The 20,348-nt window shown below is 41.5% G+C and overlaps 1 protein-coding gene across 1 annotated transcript; it reads left to right on the forward strand.

Moving 5' to 3' along the window:
- The first annotated feature begins 3,611 nt into the window (after positions 1-3,611).
- CARD6 (caspase recruitment domain family member 6) lies at positions 3,612-18,940 on the forward strand. Its single transcript, XM_050793404.1, has 3 exons — positions 3,612-4,246; positions 5,728-6,282; positions 15,629-18,940. The coding sequence occupies exons 1-3, from the start codon at positions 3,964-3,966 to the stop codon at positions 17,902-17,904; spliced, it is 3,114 nt and encodes a 1,037-aa protein (XP_050649361.1). The 5' UTR covers positions 3,612-3,963; the 3' UTR covers positions 17,905-18,940.
- Positions 18,941-20,348: the final 1,408 nt, after the last annotated feature.

The raw sequence follows: 20,348 nt of genomic DNA on the forward strand, positions 1-20,348 counted from the left end.
GTGGTGCCATCTCGGCTCACTGCAACCTCTGCCCTCCCGGGTTCAAGCAATTCTTGTGCCTCAGCCTCCCAAGTAGCTGGGACTACAGGCACACGCCACCACACCAGGCTAATATTTTGTATTTTTAGTAGAGACGGGGTTTCACCATGTTGGCCAGGCTGGTCTCGAACTCCTGACCTCCAGTGATCAGCCCCCTACTCAGCCTCCCAAAGTTCTGGGATGATAGGTGTGAGCCACCATGCCCAGCCAGGACTAGATCAACGTCTGAAATGGTTGATCTAAGGCTGTTAGCCTAGGCATTCACCCCCTGACATTTTGCTTTTTGGCAATGACAGAAACTATATTAAGTCCTGCATCCATGGTTCTGATACAATCAAGTCTCTTGACCACCAGGACTCAGCACTGAGACCTGCCTCTTTTTATTTCTACAATACATGAAACTACTGTTGACTTTTGTCTTGAAAACATCACATAAATTCGTTAGCAGCAATTCAAGGGAGAATTTTCTATACATTCATATCTATGATAAAGTTTAATTTATGAATTAGCACAGTAAGATTAACAACTAATAATAAGGCCAGGTGCAGTGGCTCATGCCTGTAATCCCAGCACTTTGGGAGGCTGAGGCAGGCAGATCACCTGAAGTCGGGAGTTCGAGACTAGCCTAGCAAAAAAACAAAAAACAAAACAACAATAATAAAATAGAGCACATTTAAGACTTTTAGTCCTGTGTTATTCATTCCGATTTGAGGTCTATACTTTCAATTTTGTACCTCCTGGCTATATTTTATGTAATAAAGAACATCCTGGTTACACTCACCCTTCCCCCAACTCACTTCCTTTGCATTCTAAGGCTGTACTATGCAAATTTCTGTTATCAAGAAACAATTTCTTTTTGAGAGGGAGTTTTGCTCTTGTTGCCCAGGCTGGAGTGCAATGGTGCGATCTCGGTCACCACAACCTCCACCTCCCGGGTTCAAGCAATTCTCCTGCCTCAGCCTCCCAAGTAGCTGGGCTTACAGGCATGTGCCACCATGCCTGGCTAATTTTGTATTTTTATTAGAGATGGAGTTTCTCCATGTTGGTCAGACTGGTCTTGAACTCCCTACCTCAGGTGATCTGCCTGCCTCGGCCTCCCAAAGTGCTGGGATTACAGGCGTGAGCCACCATACCAGGCCATCAGAAAACAATTTAAACTAGACAGCCTGGCATGGTGGCTCACACTTGTAATCCCAGCACTCTTGGAGGCCAAGGTTGGAGGATCACTTGAGCTCAGGACAGCCTGGGCAACTTAGGGAGACCCCATCTCTACAAATAATAAAAAAAAATATGGTTCACGCCTGTAATCCTAGCACTTTGGGAGGCTAAGATGGGAAGATTGCTTAAACCCAGGAGTTCGAGACCAGCCTGGACAATGTAGTGAAACCCTGTCTCTACAAAAAAATTTTTTTTTTTTTTTAAAAAGCTGAACAGATTGGCACAGGCCTGTATTCCCAGCTACTCAGGAGGCTGAGGTGGGAGGATTGCTTGAGTCTAGGAGTTTGAGGCTGCTGTGAGCTATGGTTGCACCATTGCACTCCAGTCAGGGCAACAGAGTGAGACTCTGTTTCAAAACAAAACAAAACAAAAACTTCTAGAAGGAAGTTTAAATTTCAATGCTAAGTTTTCCACTTCAAGTGAACACTTTTTTCCTATCGGCTTTGAAATCTCAGAAAGGTTATTGTGAGAAAGGAGCATACTTAAGGTGGAGCATTGGAGAGGAGACTGGTGGTTTGAGAGACCTGTTATTAAAGTACCTTCCTGATTAAGTTGAACAACAACAACAAAAAATTGGCAATCTTTATGACAGTGTCAATCAAATTGTGGGCCTGAGGTGGGATGCATCACTTGAAAGCCATACTTTTGAAATACATATTTAAGAACTCTTACCTAGAGTATGATGGTGGTTACCAGAGGGAGGCTGGGAGTTGCGGGGAAGGGAAGGGTGCTGGTCAAGGGATACAAAGTCATAGACAGAAGGAATAAATTATAAGTATTGAAGGTGATGTATATGTTAATTTCAGTGAATCATTCCACACTGCATACATATAAAATTACTGAATATCCCATAATTATATATGATTATAATTGGTCAAAATAAATAAAAATTTTAAAACTCTTGAATTTTATAAAACTCTTACCTAATATTAATTTTTAATATCATATGAGGATTTTTTTTTTTTTAAAGAGTCTAGGCTAGAGTTACTTACTACAACCTCGAACTTCTGGGCCAAAGCAGCTCTCCTGCTTCAGACTCCCATCCCGAGCAGCTGGGACTACAGATGTGCACAACCACAACCAGATAATTTTTACATATTTTGTAGAGACAGGGTCTTGCTGTGTTGCTCAGGTTGGTCTCAAACTCCTGGTCTCAAGTGATCTTCCTCAGACTCCCAAAGTGCTGGGATTACAGGCATGAGCCACCTCGTCCAGTCAGGATTTTAAAATACTTTTTTAACCTTGGAGATACCGGAATTGGATTACTCATTATCCTTGGTTCCTAATAGCATTGGTTCATGCATGTTCTGCTTTTATTTACATATTAGCTATTTACCTTTAACAATATAGTAGCCCTGATAAGCCCAACTCCTACATTGTAGGATATCCATGATCTCCTTCTCAATCCCATCCCATCCCCAAGCTTCCCTTATGTGAGATAACCATCATTCTGAATTTCATATTCATCATTCTTTGATTTTTGTGTTGTAAAATTTTAATGACTTGATGTGTACCCTTAAATGTAAGTGTGTGTTTATTTTGAACTTTTAAAAAAGGTGTCATATTATATATAATCCTTTGGGATTTACAGTTTTTCCTTACTATTATTATGATTTCTCTATATTGTGGGTCACTGAAGTTCATTCTTTTTGGATGCCATGTAATATTATGTTATAAGAAATATCACAGTTTATTCATCCAGTATCCTGTTGCTAGTTATGCAGAGCAGATCGCTTTCAGGTTCTTGTGAACTATGAAGGAGTAAATAAAGACCAACCAGGTAATTTTCTTAAAATAAATATAATAAAAAATCAAAAATATAAAATATTAAATAGTAATGTTTAAGGTGGAAGTATAAGTTTCCCTGTAATCATATTCTCAGAGATAACCAGTGTTAAAGTTTGGGATATCTCTTGACTGTCTTCTTTAAAATATAATGTATACCTGTATACACATATTGTATACATATACTATATACACATTAACTTTTTTAAAACACAAATGAGATCTATAACTTGCTGTTTCCATAGCAATATATCATGGATATCATTACTTGTCAATAGGTAGAGATGTACTTTATCCTTTTTAACAATTCTTTAGTGTTTCACTGTCGACATGTCAATATTTATTCCCTAAACCTCAATTTTGGTTATTTTCGATTATCTACTATTGTAAACAATGTTATAATGCAGATTCTTGTACATACATCTTTGGGTATTTGCTTCATTATTTCCTTAAGATAATTTCCTAGAACTGGAATTGCTGTGTTGAAGGATATGAAGTTTTATTTTTATCTGTCTTCAACTTTATTTATTTATTGCTGTATATTGCCAGATTGCCCACCAAATATTAATTAATAATTTACAATCTTGGCATCATAGTATAGTTCTATGAACAGGGAATACCTAGTCCAACCTGAAGTTCAAGAGCGACTTCTTGGAGGAGGTGACCCTGGGTCTGAGTCATGGTGAGAATTTATCAAGCCTTCAAAAGAGCAGATAAATAATCCACAAGGACCCCGGATCAGAGAGTGCTCTGAGCTGGGTTGCCCCACTGTGCTTGTATCTGCACTCTCCAACACTAGGCATCATTGACATATTAAAGCTTAGCCAAATAAAATTGTTCTTTGTCATTCTGTTTTCAACTTTTACTTATTCATTAGGATGATTTCATAATCCATTTCCTGGTTTAGAGGAAACAGGAACAATGGCTACTGAGAGTACTCCCTCAGAGATCATAGAAAGAGAACGAAAAAAGTTGCTTGAAATCCTCCAACATGATCCTGATTCTATCTTAGACACGTTAACTTCTCGGAGGCTGATTTCCGAGGAAGAGTATGAGACTCTGGAGAATGTTACAGATCTCCTGAAGAAGAGTCGGAAGCTGTTAATTTTGGTACAGAAAAAGGGAGAGGCGACCTGTCAGCATTTTCTCAAGTGTTTATTTAGTACTTTTCCACAGTCCGCTGCCATTTGCGGCTTAAGGCACGGTAAGTTGAATTTGTATACTTTCCGGGGTGAGAGGGAGGGGGCAGACTTTCTGAAAAAGAAAGAAAAAAAAGAAAATTGTTGCCTTTTATTTTTGTTAGTCTTTTTCCAGAGATAATTTTTACTGAAATATGAAACAGGGAAAAACTGGAATTTAAAAAGTTTCTGAAATTTAACATCTTACTGGTTTACGGAATCGATAATTTGTTTTTCAGACTGTACTCAAAACTTGCAGTTGTTTGAATGCTAACGTAAACTGCTCATTATACTGACCGTAACATGCTGAACTCTCACAGTTGGAAGGAAAATCCTGTTAATAATAACACAATCCAGGGTTTGTTTTTCAAGTAGGTGAATTCGTGGATATTTACAGTGCCAAGACCACAAGCTGTATCTTTCACTTAGTATAGCCATTTTGAAAATACAAGGAAAATAATTTTTAACACATAGATGGCAGATCAGTAGTTTCATTTTTTTGGTGGTAAGAATGCCAGCAGCAGCTGTTTTCCAGAGCAGTTCCAGTGCTAATTCTTAAATGGTTCAAAGATAACTAGTAGTCCACGAAAAAGCAATTCTTCCAGTTGCTTAGCAATTCTGTAAATTACTACTAGGACTAGGTGTAGCTCCTTTGCTAGGAATCTAAAAAAAATTCAAAATTATTTTAAGGGATGTTAGAGGTAGAGGCTCAGTTAAAAAGGTGAATGTTAATGATACCTAATTTAGGACAAGATTTATATGCTTAGAAATTTTTTTTTTATTATTTCTAAAGCACACTATTCCAAATTAGAGCCATTTGTTTACTGATTAGAAAGTATTTGTGATCAGATTTCATTAGCAGTGGCCCCAGGAGACGTGAGTCTGTTGTGAGTCACAGTAAGTCCACAAGTAAACACTGTTCATATGATTCAAATTTTTTGTTTTACTCACTTACCCTGGAAGGTTGCTGGGAAGGACTCAAACTTTAAGCAAGACAGTGGTGTGATCTGATTTTTTATTTTTTAGTGGAAAAAAGAAAGTTCTGAAAGTTGATATGTTGACATGCAAGTTATATAGGAGGTGTTAGGTATTTCTGTCCTCCAGTGAAATAAGAGGCGGCTGGGCAATCCCAGCACTTTGGGAGGCCGGGACAGGTGGATCACCTGAGGTCAGGAGTTTGAGACCAGCCTGATCAACAAAGTGAAACCCCGTATCTACTAAAAAAAAATTAGCTGGGCACGATGGTGCATGCCTGTAATCCCAGCTACTTGGGAGACTGAGGCAGGAGAATCACCTAAACCCAGGAGGTGGACGTTGCAGTGAGCCGAGATCGTGCCATTGCAGTCCAGCCTGGGCAACAAGAGCGAAACTCTGTCTCAAAAAAAAAAAAAAAAACAAAGAAAAAGAAAAAGAAGAGGGATGATGCTTTGAGGTCTCAGGAACTCCAGCTATTATACAGTTTCTTTTTCTTAATTGGGAAAAACAATTCTTTTTCTTTTCTTTGCAGAAGTTTTAAAATATGAGAATATAGTGCCTCCTCAATCTATGGAGGCAAGCAAGAATTCAGAAGATGCTTTTTCTCCTGGAATAAAAGAGCCTGAGACCCCTGAGATCACAGTGTTCTTCAGTGAGAAGGAACACTTGGATTTGGAAACCTCTGAGTTTTTCAGGGACAAGAAAACTAGTCATAGGGAAACAGCTTTGTCTGCCAGGAAGAATGAGAAGGAATATGACATGCCAGAAGTCACATTATCATATTCAGTTGAGAAAGTTGGATATGAAGTTCCAGCAACTATTACATATATAAAGGATGGACAGAGATATGAGGAACTAGATGATTCTTTATACTTAGGAAAAGAGGAATATCTAGGATCTGTTGACTTCCCTGAAGATGGAGAAGCCACTGTGGAAGAGGAGGTTTATGATGACCCAGAGCACGTTGGATATGATGAAGAGGACTTTGAGAATTCAGAAACCACAGAGTTCTCCGGTGAAGAACCAAGTTATGAGGAATCAGAAACCAACCTTTCATTGGAGGAGGAACAGGAGAAAAGTATAGAAGGTATGGAAATACCTTGCATAGTTAGTTAGGCAACAACTTAATAAGTTAATAAGCTTGCCATGACATAATGGGGATAGGAGGATGACAAAGGCACAGATGTCAGCAGAAAATCAACTACCAAGAAATTCCGGCCGGGCGCGGTGGCTCAAGCCTGTAATCCCAGCACTTTGGGAGGCCGAGATGGGCGGATCACAAGGTCAGGAGATCGAGACCATCCTGGCTAACACGGTGAAACCCCGTCTCTACTAAAAAAATACAAAAAACTAGCCGGGCGAGGTGGCGGGCGCCTGTAGTCCCAGCTACTCGGGAGGCTGAGGCAGGAGAATGGCGTGAACCCGGGAGGCGGAGCTTGCAGTGAGCTGAGATCCGGCCACTGCACTCCAGCCTGGGCGACAGAGCGAGACTCCGTCTCAAAAAAAAAAGAGAAAAAAACAAAAAAGAAATTCCTTGTGCCTCTCTGATCTGGAATCTCCTTGAGGTAGGTGTTGACTTAAAGGAGCTCCCAGGACCTACGAAATGATGGACAGCATACACAAAAGTAAATATTGATTGTCAGTTTGTAAATTTCTGTAGTTCGTATAAGGAGCTGCCAATCATTAATTTCCCATAATACGTACAAGGAGTTACTAATCATTAATTTCAGGCTAACCTATTCCTCAGGTTAAATCACTTTGTTTATTTTAATGCCTTTGTGACCAGAGAGATGTGGGAATTATGGGTTTGACTATTTAAGTGAAAACAGTCAGTAAATGGCTAAGATCCCAAAATATTGTTACTTGGCTTGATCCAGTCCACATAATGCCATCTTGATGAGAATTATATTTGTATCTTGAATCTGAATATTTCCTTATTTAAAAAAGAATGTCTTTGAGACACAGTCTCATTCAGGCTGGAGTGCAGTGGCACGATCATGACTCACCACCGCCTCTAACTCCCAGGCTCAGGTGATCCTCCCACCTCAGCCTCCTGAGTAGCTAGCATTACCGGTACCCGCCACAATGCCTGGCTAATTTTGTATTTTGTAAAGATGAAATTTTGCCATATTGCTCAAGCTGGTCTCGATCTCCTGGACTCAAGTGATCGGCCCAGCTTGGCCACCCAAAATGCCGGGATTACAGGTGTGAGGCACTGCACCTGGCCAAATCTGAATATTTCTTAATGAAAATTCAAAATGAGAAGTGTTTCATTGGAGTGATATTGCCTGGGAAAATAAACATCACTAAGTTCTGAGTAGAGGATGAAAATGTAACTACCATCTCACATTCATTTCAAATCTTGGGGACTCGTCATCCACTTATGGGTAGGAAGAGAGTCATTTCTTCCTCATCACACCTTATATTAGTTTGTGAGGGATGCTGTAACAAAATACCACAAAATTGGTGCTTAAACAATAAACACAAATTTCTTGTGGAGGCTAGAAATCTGAAATCAAAGTACTGACAGGGTTGGTTCCTTCTTTTTTTTTTTTTTTGAGACAGAGCGAGACTCTGTCACCCAGGCTGGAGTGCAATGGTGCGACCTTGCTCACTGTACCCTCTGCCTCCCGGGTTCAAGCGATTCACCTGCCTCAGCTCCCCAAGTAGCTGGGATTACAGGTGCGTGCCACCACACCTGGCTAATATTTGTAGTTTTAGTAGAGACGGGGTTTCACCATGTTGGCCAGGCTGGTCTCAAACTCCTAACCTCAAGTAATCCACCCACCTCGGCCTCCCAAAATGCTGGGATTACAGGCATGAGCTGCCACGCCTGGACAAGGGTTGGTTCCTTCTGAAGGATGTGATCTGAAGGATCCTAGCTTTCCTGGTGGTTTGCTGGAAATCGTTGACACTCTTTGGCTTGTGCAAGCATCCCTCTGATATGTCTTTACCTTCAAATAGCCTTGTCCCTGAGCGTGCATCCCTTTGGCCAAAATAAAAGACACGAGTCATACTGGATTAGGGCCCACCCTAATAACATTATTAAAACTAATTACATCTGCAGTGGCCCTATTTCCAAATAACATCACATTCTGAAGTACTAGGGGTTAGGATTTCAACATACGAATTTTGTGAGGGACATAATTCAACCCATGCCTCTTACCCCACCCCCAAATAACTTCTTAATACATGATTATTTTGGGGCCCCATTCTTAATTTTTATTTATTTATTTATTTTAGTTGGCGCATAGGGTTGAATTAATTAATTCATTGCATAGTGTCATCATTATTCTGCAAAAATCCCGTTTATCTATTCTGTTTTTTTCTCCATTTCCCATTTACTTTCTTCCATAGGTAACATTCTAATATTGCAGTGTGTCTCTTACATATTGTTTTATTTTCATGAAAATTTTTTTTCTGTATCAGGTACTGACTGGATTTCACCAGGCTGTCCAGGCTGGTCTTGAACTCTTGGCCTCAATAATGCTACATAACAAATCATCTCAAAATTCAGTCACTTCAAACACTAGAGAGTTTATTATTGTTCACATGTCTGTGGTTGGCTAGGCAGTTCTCTGGTCTTCCCTGGGTTCACTCATGCATGTGTGATGAGGTAGTTGAAGGCTGGTCTCTCATCTTCTAGCAGGCTACTCTGGGCTTGTTCTCAGAATAGATGCAGTATATATATATATATATGTGTATATATATATATATATTTTTTTTTGAGATGGAGGCTCATTCTGTTGCCCAGGCTGGAGTGCAGTGGCATGATATTGGCTCACTGCAACCTCTGCCTACCAGGTTCAAGCGATTCTCCTGCCTCAGCCTCCTGAGTAGCAGGGATTACAGGTGCCCACTACCATGCCTGGCTAATTTTTGTACTTTTAGTAGAGACGGGGTTTCACCATGTTGACCAGGCTGGTCTTGAACTCTTGACCTCAGGTGATCCGCCCATCTCGGTCTCCCAAAGTGCTGGAATGATGGGCATGAGCCACTGTGCATGGCCAAATATATTCTTATGACGAGGGTAAAGGAGAGAGAAGGGGAGAGAGAGCAAGGTGGAGGGAGGGAGACAGAGAAGTAGTGAAGGCTTTTTGAGTCTTAGCTTGAGAACGATCATCATGCCATCTGTATTAGTTTCCTAGGGCTGCTGTAACAAAGTACCACAAATGATTGGCTTTAGAACAACAAAAGTTTATTGTCTCACAGTTCAGAAGGCCAGAAGCCTAATGTCAAGGTATCAGCAGGGTCATGCTCCCTCCGGAGGTGCTAGGAAAGGATTTGTCTCAGGCTTCTTGCCTAGCTCCTGGTAGCTTCGTGCATTCCTTGACTTATAGATGACCATTTTCTCCCCGTGTCTCTTCACATCATCTATCCTCTGTGCATGTCTCTGTGTCTAAATTTTTCTTTTTTATTAAGACACCAATTATATTGATTTAGGCCCCCCAACCCCCAAGACCTTATTTTAACTTAATTACCTCTGTAAAGATATAGATGCTGTTTATAAAATTACGCCACATTCTGCAGTACTGGGGGACTTCATATCTTTTTGAGGGGGACAAAATTCAACCCATAACACCATTACTTCTGCCACATTCTGTTGACCAAAGCAAGTCTAAAAGCCAACCCAGGTTTAGGGTTGGGGGAAAACAAGTTCTACTTCTTGCAAAGTAAGAGAGCAAAGAACCCATAACACCATTACTTCTGCCACATTCTGTTGATCAAAGCAAGTCTCAAAGCCAAATCAGGTTTAGGGTTGGGGGAAAACAAATTCTACTTCTTGCAAAGTAAGATAGCAAAGACTATGGATACCAGAAAGCCATTAATTGGGGACATTATTACAATCAATCAAACATCTTTAGCAAAACAGATCAAGAGAAGTCTTAATAATAATGTAGTTATGATCTGTAATGTAAGTCTAATGGCCGCCCATCCACTCTAATTGACTGGAGGCATGTGGCTATTCTTTGTTTCTTTCTCAAGTAATATTTGTCTGTGCAGCTGAGAACTGAAAAAAAAAGTTCTAACTCAAAGGGAGGTCTTCATGCTTTTTGTCATGCAAAATTTTATGTAAAAAATATCACAGTGTCAAAGTCTCAGAAAGGCTTAAACTATTGCCTTGTGTGCTCTGCACTATAGAAGGTCAACTTGTGTAGACAGTATCAATTGACTCTCTTCCCCCTCCAGCTTGTAGTTGGGTTCAACCATTGGGTGGAACTAATATGTCTCCCTTTCCCTGTGGCCTTTCTTTTTTCCTGAAGATCTAGGTTTTCATTTTATATTATTTTCCTTTAGCCTGAAAAATTTATTTATTATTTCTCTTAGTACAAGTCTGCTGGTGGTAGATTCTCTTAGTTTTTGTTTATTGAAAGATGTTTTTGTTTTGCCTTCATTCCAGAAGGTTGCTTTTGCTGGATATAGGATTCTACAATGTTTGCCTTTAACATGTTATGGATGCCATTTCTCTGTCTTTTTTTTTTTTTTTTTGGAAACGGAGTCTCATTCTGTCACCCAGGCTGGAATGTGGTGGCATGATCTTGGCTCACTGCAAGCTCCGCCTCCCGGGTTCACGCCATTCTCCTGCCTCAGCCTCCCAAGTAGCTGGGAGTACAGGCGCCTGCCACCATGCCCAGCTGCTTCTTTGTACTTTTTAGTAGAGACAGGGTTTCACCGTGTTAGCCAGGATGGTCTCGATCTCCTGACTTTGTGATCCACCCGCCTCGGCCTCCCAAAGTGCTGGGATTACAGGCGTGAGCCACCGCGCCCAGCCTTCTCTGTCTTGTAGCTTCCATTGTTTCTGATGCCAAATCTTCAGTCATTTTATAAGTGCTATGTCATTTATCTCTGGTTGTTTTCAAGATTTTTTTCTTAATTTTTTTTTGAGCAGTTGACTCTGATGTATCTAGGTGTGATTTTTTTTTTCTCTTAGTGTTTGCAGAGTTTCCTGAATCTATAAAAAAACCTTTTAATCAAATTTGGAAACTTTTCAGCTGTTATTTACCAAGATTTTTTTCTTTCTCACTTTTTCTCTTCTCTCTTTCTGAGACTTCAAGTACCTGAATTTTAGAGTTTTAAAAGTATTGTTCTACAGGTTCCAGAGACTCTGCTCATTTTTCTTTAATATTTTTTCTCTCTGTTCTTCAGGTTGGATATTTACTTTCTTCTGTCATCTCCAGTTTGTTGTTAGCACAAGTAGTGATTTTAAACAAATTCATATATTGTGATTTTTAATTCCAGAATTTCCTGTTTAAAAGTAGTTTCTATTTTTTTCCGGAGAAATCCTATTTAATCATTCATTGTGGATTTAATTTTAATTTTTTTTTTTGCGGGGGGGACAGAGTCTTGCTCTGTTGCTCAGGCTACAGTGCAGTGGTGCAATCTTGGCTCACTGCAGCCTCAACCTCCCAGGCTGAGGATCAAGCCATCCTCCCATCTCAGCCTCTCAGGTAGCTAGGGCTACAGGCACAGAAAATCATGGCTGGTTAATTTTGTATTTTTTGTGGAGATAGGGTTTTCACAATGTTGCCTAGGCTGGTTTTGAATTTCTGGGCTGAAATGATCCTCCTGCCTCAGCCTCCCATGGTTTTGGAATTACAGGCATGAGCCACAGTGCCTGACTGTAAAATTCTTATATGCTAAATCTAACATCTGGGTCATTTTGGAGTCAGTGTCCATTGAGTATGAGTTACATTTCCTACTTCTTCCTATGTCTGTTAGCTTTGGATTGTGTTCTATCCATTGTATATAATAGGTCATACTCTAGATTGTTATATTTCTTCCAAGAGTCTGAATATTATTTTGGTCTGTTTTTGTCTCCAATTAACCTGACTGCGCTTAAATTAAAAATTTAGACTCCTTTTCCATGGGTGGCAGCTGAAATCTCTGTTTATTTCTTTTTGCCTTAGTTGAGTTATTTTTATGAATTTTTAATTTATAAAACAGATTAGTTTCTTGATACTTTTTTCACCTAGCTCTGTGCTTAATTAGATACATCTCTGTTTTGTGTGTACATCTACTCTGTTGCTTTGATCTGCTCCATAGTGACACTGTTATTACCTTGTGGACATACCTGGCTTGGATACTGTGGGTACTGATGTCTTTCTTTTTTTTGAGATGACAGGCTGGAGTGTAGGGGCATAATCTCGGCTCACTGCAACCCTGCAACCTCCATCTCCTGGGTTCAAGTGATTCTCCTGCCTCAGCCTCCCGAGTAGCTGGGACTACAGGCACCTGCCACCACACCTGGCTAATTTTGATATTTTTAATAGATGGGTTGTCACTATGTTGGCCAGGCTGGTCTCAAACTCCTGACCTCAAGTGTTCTGTCCACCTCAGCCTCCCAAAGTGCTGGGATTATAGGTGTGAGCCACTGCACCCAGCCATGAGTACCAATTTCTGCCTGAAGAAGTAGAGAATTGCTTTCCTAAGGGAAAGTATGAGACAGGAAAAAGCAGAACTTAAAAGCTGTCCTGCAGCCTACTCTCTCACTGCTTCCTCTGTGAACTCTTCATGATAGATTCAACTTCCCCCTCACCGTTTTGCCCCAACACATATACCAGTTCAAGCAACTTTGAGACTACTCAAAGGCTTCTTATAGTTACTTTTATTAATTCCTAAAATCCATGCTTTTCTCTTCTGTTGTTTCTTCAAGGCTATTTTTAAGGGTAATTTTACATTTTTACACTAGCTGGCCATCTGTCAGGAGTAGGAAATCCAATCTGATCTTCTCTCTCTGTTATGCACTATCTCTGTATTTATAAGAAGTAGGTAGGCCAGCCAGAGTGGCTCGTGCCTACAGTCCCAACATTTTGGGAGGCTGAGGCGGGCAGATTAGTTGAGCCCAGGAGTTGAGACCAGCCTGGGCAAAATGGTGAAACCCTGTCTCTACAAAATGAAGAAATGAAAAGTTAGGTGGGGTTGATGGTGTGCACTTGTGGTCCCAGCTACTCTGAAGGCTGAGGCAGGAGGATCACCTGAGCCCAGGAAGTTGAGACTGCAGTGAGGTGAGATTGCACCACTGCACTCCAGCCTAGGTAACAGTACAAGACCCTGTCTCCAAAAAAAAAAAAAAAAAAAAAAAAAAAAAAAGTAGAAGATAGTTTGGAAAATGGGAGATCAGGAAAAATTAGGTATAGCCTGTAAACTCTGAGAAAAACTTTGAAGGAAATAAAATCTTCAGTTCCTGTAAACTTCAGCAAGAGATAAATTTAAGAAAGAACCAGTATCGGCCAGGTGCGGTGGCTCACATCCGTAATCCCAGGACATTGGGAGGCCGAGGCAGGCGAATCAAGAGGTCAGGAGATCGAGACCATCCTAACTAACATAGTGAAACCTCATCTCTATTAAAAATACAAAAAATTAGCCAGGTGTTGTGGCACCCGTATATATGGTCCCAGCTACTCGGGAGGCTGAGGCAGGAGAATCGCTTGAACCCAGGTGGTTCAGGGTTTCACCATTTTGCCCAGGCTGGTCTTAACTCCTGGGCTCAACTAATCTGCCCACCTCAGCCTCCCAAAATGTTGGGATTGTAGGCATGAGCCACTCTGGCTGAGGTGGAGGTTTCAGTGAGCTGAGATCATGCCACTGCACTCCAGCCTGGGTGACAGAGCAAGACTCCGTCTCAAAAAAAAAAAAAAAAAGAAAAAGCCAGGCACAGTGGCTCCCGCTTGTAATCCTAGCACTTGGGGAGGCTGAGGCGGGTGGATTGCCTGAGCTTAGGAGTTAGAGACCAGCCTGGGCAACATGGTGAACTGTCTCTACTAAAATACAAAAAAAAAAAAAAAAATTGCTGGGCGTGACAGCGGACGCCTATAGTCCCAGCTACTTGGGAGGGTGAGACAGGAGAATCACTTGAACTTGAGAGGCGGAAGTTGTAGTGAGCCAAGATTGAGCCACTGCACTCCAGCCTGGCGATAGAGCGAAACTCCGTCTCAAAAGACAACAACAACAACAACAACAACAAAAAACCAGTATCAACCTGGAGTATTTCTCATAGATGTATATAATTTAACCTTAACAAGATGTTTTGCATTGCTGCATGTAAATGTTAGCACATTTTTAAAAAATAAAAAACCTAAATGATCATCCATAGGCAATTGTTTAAAATAGTTACATCCATCCAAACCATGGAGTACCATGAAAGAGCTAAAGTGAGTTAGGTAGATCAGTATGTATGCTGACTTGAAATAATTTGCAAGTAATACCACTAAGTGAAAAGAAGCTGAAGAATTATTTGTTTCGTATAATATCATTTATGCAAAAAAAAAAAAAAAAATAGCATGGGCTGGGTACGGTGGCTCACGCCTGTAGTCCCAGCATTTTGGGAGGCTGAGGCAGGTGGATTACTTGAGGTTAGGAGTTGGAGATCAGCCTGGCCAACATGTTGGAACTCCCTCTCTACAAAAATACAAAAATTAGCTGGGTGTGGTGGCGCACGTCTGTAATCCCAGCTACTCGGGAGGCTGAGGCTGGGAGAATTACTTTAACCTGGGAGGTGGATGTTGCAGTGAGCTGAGATCTTGCTACTGCACTCTAGCCTGGGTGACAGAGCCAGACTCCATCTCAAAAAAAAAAAAAAAAAAATAGCATCTACTAAGTAAAACTATTTATTTCTATATATGCATGCATACTTAAGTACTTGCATAGAAAAAGGATGGGATGCAAATATACTGTACCATATTGATATCTCCCCTAAAAACAAAGATGACTTGCCAGAATGGTGAAAGGAGACTTCTACTTTATTTATATTGTTTCGGTTTTTTTGCAATGAAAGTGTAGATTAGACCAGGTGTAGGGGCTTATGTCTATAATCCCAGCACTTTGGGAGGCTGAGGCAGGCTAATCACTTGAGGCTAGGAGTTCAAGACCAGCCTAGCCAACATGGTGAAATCCCATCTCTACTAAAAATACAAAAATTAGCTGGGCATGGTGGCACACACCTGTAGTCCCAGCTACTCGGGAGGCTGAGACACAAGAATAGCTTGAACCCAGGAGGTGGAGGTTGCAGTGAACTGAGATGGCTCCATTGCACTCCAGCCTGGGTGACAGTTTTCTTTCAAACTCTGTCTCAAAGCAAAAAATGATGCAGATTATTTATTTAATTTTAAAAGTCACGCTGAGCACAGTGACTCATGCCTGTAATCCCAGCACTTTGGGAGGTTCATTTGAGACCAGGAGTTCAAGATCAGCATGGGCGATATAGCAAGGTCCCATCTCTATTAAAAAAATGAAAAGTAGCCAGGCATGGTGGTAGGTGACTGCAGTCTCAGTTACTTGGGAAGCTGAGATGGTAGGATCCCTTGAGCCCAGGATGATGATCACGCCCCTGGATTCCAGCATAGATGACAGAGTGAGACTGTCTCAAAAAAAGAAGTCGATGGGGGAAATTGAGATTCTGAACATGGCATTCACTATTATCTTCTCTCCTACAGAAAGAAAAAAGGCGTTTAAAGACATCCTGTTATGTTTGAACATGGATAGAAGCAGAAAGGTTCTGCCAGATTTTGTTACACAATTCTCCTTAGATCGAGGATGTAAGTGGACCCCGGAGAGTGCAGCAGACTTAGCCTGGAATTTCCTGATGAAAGTTCAGGCACTAGATGTGACGGCTAGGGATTCAATCCTCAGGCACAAGGTTCTGGATGAAGATAGCAAGGAGGATTTGCTGCCTGGAGTGGAGAATTTGGAAATTCGAGACATACAAACCATTAATCCCCTTGATGTCCTTTGTGCCGCCATGCTGTGTTCAGATAGCTCTTTGCAACGCCAAGTCATGTCAAACATGTATCAGTGCCAGTTTGCTCTTCCCCTGCTACTGCCAGATGCAGAAAACAACAAAAGTATGTTAATGCTGGGGGCCATGAAGGACATTGTGAAGGAGCAGTCCACACAGTTTTCAGGAGGGCCTACAGGGGAGACAGAAAAGTTTCTGACTCTCATGAAGATGCCTGTCATCTCTTTTGTGCGTCTAAGATACTGTAGCTTCTCTAAGTCCAGAATCCTCAACACACTTCTCAGCCCTGCCCAGTTGAAATCACACAAAATCTTTCTTCATCAAGATTTGCCTCTTTTGGTGCTTCCCCGGCAAATCTCTGATGGCCTGGTTGAGATAACGTGGTGTTTTCCTGATAACGATGATAGAAAGGAAAACCCCTGTTTTTTCCAAAAGCCTGTTGCTCTGGCTAATCTCCGTGGAAATCTAGAAAGCTTTTGGACTCAGTTTGGTTTTTTGATGGAAGTTTCTTCAGCTGTGTTTTTTTTCACTGACTGTCTAGGTGAGAAGGAATGGGACTTGCTAATGTTTTTAGGAGAAGCTGCCATTGAAAGATGCTACTTTGTTCTCAGTCCCCAAGCCAGGGAGAGTGAAGAGGCTCAAATTTTTCAGAGGATGCTGAACTTGAAGCCAGCACAGCTACTGTTTTGGGAAGGGGGAGATGCTGGGGACAGAAGGAAGAACATGGAGGGCCTTCAAGCTGCCCTCCAGGAAGTGATGTTCTCTTCTTCCCTCAGATGTGTGTCTGTGGAGGATATGGCCGCCCTGGCCAGGGAGCTGGGGATTCAGGTAGATGAAGACTTTGAAAACACTCAGAGAATTCAAGTTCCCTCAGGAGAAGACATGGCTGGAACAGCTGAAGATGAGGGTCAGCAAAGACGCAGTCAGCTAAAAAGCTCATCTAAAAGCCAAGCTCTAATGCCAATACAAGAGCCTGGAACTCAATGTGAGCTCAGCCAGAATCTTCAGAATCTCTATGGTACCCCAATATTCGGGCCTCTTCTAGAGAACTCCTGGCCCTTTCCAACCAGAATTGGAGGTAACTTTAACCATGTTTCCTTGAAAGCCCCCTGGGTTATGGGCCACCCCTTTGGGTCAGAGCAGAGACCCAAGTGGTTCTGTCCTTTGCCCTTTCAGAATGCAAGGGCCCGGGGCCGAGGTAAAAGTTTTAGTATTCAATCCTTCCATCCCCAGGTATTTTATTCAGGTGAAAGATTCTTGAAATTTTCCAGAGTTGCTCGGGGAGGTCACTTGAATGGAACATTTGGGAGACCGCCAAGACCCATTTGTCAGCATGTACAGGCCTGCCCTGAGAGACCACAAACGATGGGAACTCTTGAAAGGTCTGGGACACTAGTCTCCCAGGTAGGTCACTCCTATTCCCTGGGTTCACAGCCAGCAAGAGCAGTAAGGAAGCCATGGCCTCAGCAAGCTTGTACTAGGGGAACAGAATTAACTGAAGCAACTGGAAAACTGATAAGAACATCCCATATTGGAAAGCCTCATCCTCAGTCCTTTCAACCAGCAGGAGCCACACAAAAACTAAGACCTGCTTCTCAGCAAGGAGCCCAGATGAAGATGCAGGTTAGGGCTTCAAATCCAGCTCTCCAAATAGGGTCCTATCCCATATCCAAGAGCTCTCAGTTCAAATCCGATCAGTCCAACGCATCCACAGTCAAACACTCCCAGCCTAAACCCTTCCATTCTGTGCCCTCTCAACCTACACTTTCTCAGAAAAAATCCTGTCAGTCCCAGCCCTCCCAAACTAAACCTTCTCCATGCAAGCCCACTCAACCTAAGCCAAGCCAGCCCCAGCCTCCCAAGTCTAAGCCTTCTCAGCCCAGACCCACTCAACCTAAGTCATCTTCAACCAATCCTTCACAAGCTAAGGCACACCACTCAAAAGCAGGGCCAAAGAGGGGAGGGAAGCATTAAAGAACTAAGTCCATCTTCATTACAGCTGAGTCAAGGAAAAATAGGATTGGACTATTTCTTGAGTAAGTCATCCTGTTTGACCAAATATTGTATAATAAACTTGAAATTATTAAAAAAAAAAAAGAAAGAACTAAGTCCAGAGATCTATAAAGCATATCCTTTACCCAGGCCATCCCAATCATATAGTAAGCAGAAGAGTTGCCATGAAGGTGAAAGACTACTGTCACTAGCATGTAAAACAAAGAAAGATATACATGACCGAATTGGATATCTTTTTGTTTGTTTGTTTGTTTGAGACAGAGTTTTGCTCTTGTTGCCCAGGCTGGAGTGTAATGGCACGATCTCGGCTCACTGCAACCTCCGCCTCCCAGGTTAAAGAGATTCTCCTGCCTCAGCCTCTCGAGTAGCTGGGATTACAGGCATGAACCACCACACCCAGCTAATTTTGTATTTTTGGTAGAGGCAAGGTTTCTCCATGTTGGTCAGGCTGGTCTTGAACTCCCGACCTCAGGTGATCCACCCACCTAGGCCTCTCAAAGTGTTGGGATTACAGGTGTGAGTCACCGCTCCCAGCCTGAATTGGGTATCTTTAAGATATCTGTGAGAGTTGTATTCATAACCAAGAAGAAAAATATGAAAATAAGACTGGAATCAAGCAGTAGATAATTGAATCCAATCTTGAGTATTATTAGATAATGTATAGCTTGCACCCAGGGAATGGGGGTCTATGAGACAGCCCCACTTGGAGAAGAATGGGGTTAGGGTCTCTAATTGCAAAGTAACTGTAAAATAGGACGAAAGTTGCCTCTGTGTCTGAAAAAGTGTCTTAGTTGTTGGCTGCTCCAGAAATGTCTTTGTCAAAAGTTTCTGGTTCAATATCAGCCAGTGAGCAGATAACCCTGCTTATTTGGTGTGGTTAAATCAACTAGCTTCTGCTAATAGCCCCAATTTGCTTGAATGGTAAAACTCTCTCATTTAACCCTTATAGGTAGAAATAATGAATTAACAGCCAATAAAATTAATTATTTGGCATTAACTTTGGAAAAGATCTATGTTTGTTTCATATTTGATACCATTTGGCTCTGTCTTCACCCAAGTCTTATCTCGAATTGTAATCCCCATGTGTTGAGGGAGGGACAAGGGACCAGGTGGGAGGTGATTGGATTATGGGGCAAGTTTCCTCCATGCTGTTCTTGTGATAGTGAGTGAGTTCTCATGAGATCTGATGGTTTATTTTTATTTTTTTGAGATGGAATCTCACTCTGTCACTGAGGCTGGAGTGCAGTGACGTGAACTTGGCTCATTGCAACCTCTGCCTCCCAAGTTCAAGCAATTTTCCTGCGTCATCCTCCCAAGTAGCTGGGATTACAGGTGCCTGCCACCACACTTAGCTAATTTTTGTATTTAGTAGAGATGTGGTTTCACCATGTTGGCCAGGCTGGTCTCAGACTCCTGATCGCAAATGATTCACCTGCCTTGGCCTCCCATACTGCTGGGATCACAGGCGTGAGCCACCACGTCCAGCAGAGATCTGATGGTTTAAAAGCGTGCCACCTACCCCCTTGTTCTCTCTGTCTTCTGTCGCCATATAAGCTACCTTGCTTCCTCTTCACCTTTCATCATGATTGTAAGTTTCCTGAGGCCTCCCCAGCCATGCAGAACTGTGAGTCAATAACCTCTTTCCTTTATAAATCACCCAGTCTCAGGTAGTTCTTTCCTTTTTTTAGACGGAGTCTCGCTCTGTCACCCAGGCTGGAGTGCAGTGGTGTGATTTTGGCTCACTGCAACCTCCGCCTCCTGGGTTCAAGCGATTCTCCTGCCTCAGCCTCCCGAGTAACTGGGACTATAGGTGCCCACCACCACGCCCAGCTAATTTTTGTATTCTTAGTAGAGACAGGGTTTCGCCATATTGGCCAGGCTGGTCTCAAACTCCTGACCTTGTGATCTGCTTGCCTCAGTCTCCCAAAGTGTTGGGATTACAGGCATGAGCCAGCACGCATGGCCTCAGGTAGTTCTTTATAGCGGTGTGAAAACAGGCTAATACAATATTTTAAATATTTGTAACAGTTAAGAAAATTGAACTTATTAGAGGGTCTGGTATTAATATACTAATACTTCATGATTAAAATTTAAAATGTTACTGAGTTTTCAATTTTAGAGTTGTAATTTTCTTAAGTTAAAAGATAAGTTTACAAAAGTTTACAAAAACATTGAAATGTTAAAGAGAACTTAAGATTCACAGAATTTATATTTTTATTAGATTCATATTATTCTAAACATTTGGGTAAATTCTGCTTGTTAGAGGCATTAAGGAAAAATAGTGTATTAAATTTAAAATATTTAAGTGACATTTAGTTAACTAGGTTTGTAAATGACATCAAGTATGGATAAAAGGACACTTTAAAAATGGGTGTTAAAATTCACTAGATTAAGAATAAAATAAT

The sequence above is a fragment of the Macaca thibetana genome, chromosome 6 (genome assembly GCF_024542745.1).
Source record: "Macaca thibetana thibetana isolate TM-01 chromosome 6, ASM2454274v1, whole genome shotgun sequence".
Lineage (NCBI taxonomy): Eukaryota > Metazoa > Chordata > Mammalia > Primates > Cercopithecidae > Macaca > Macaca thibetana.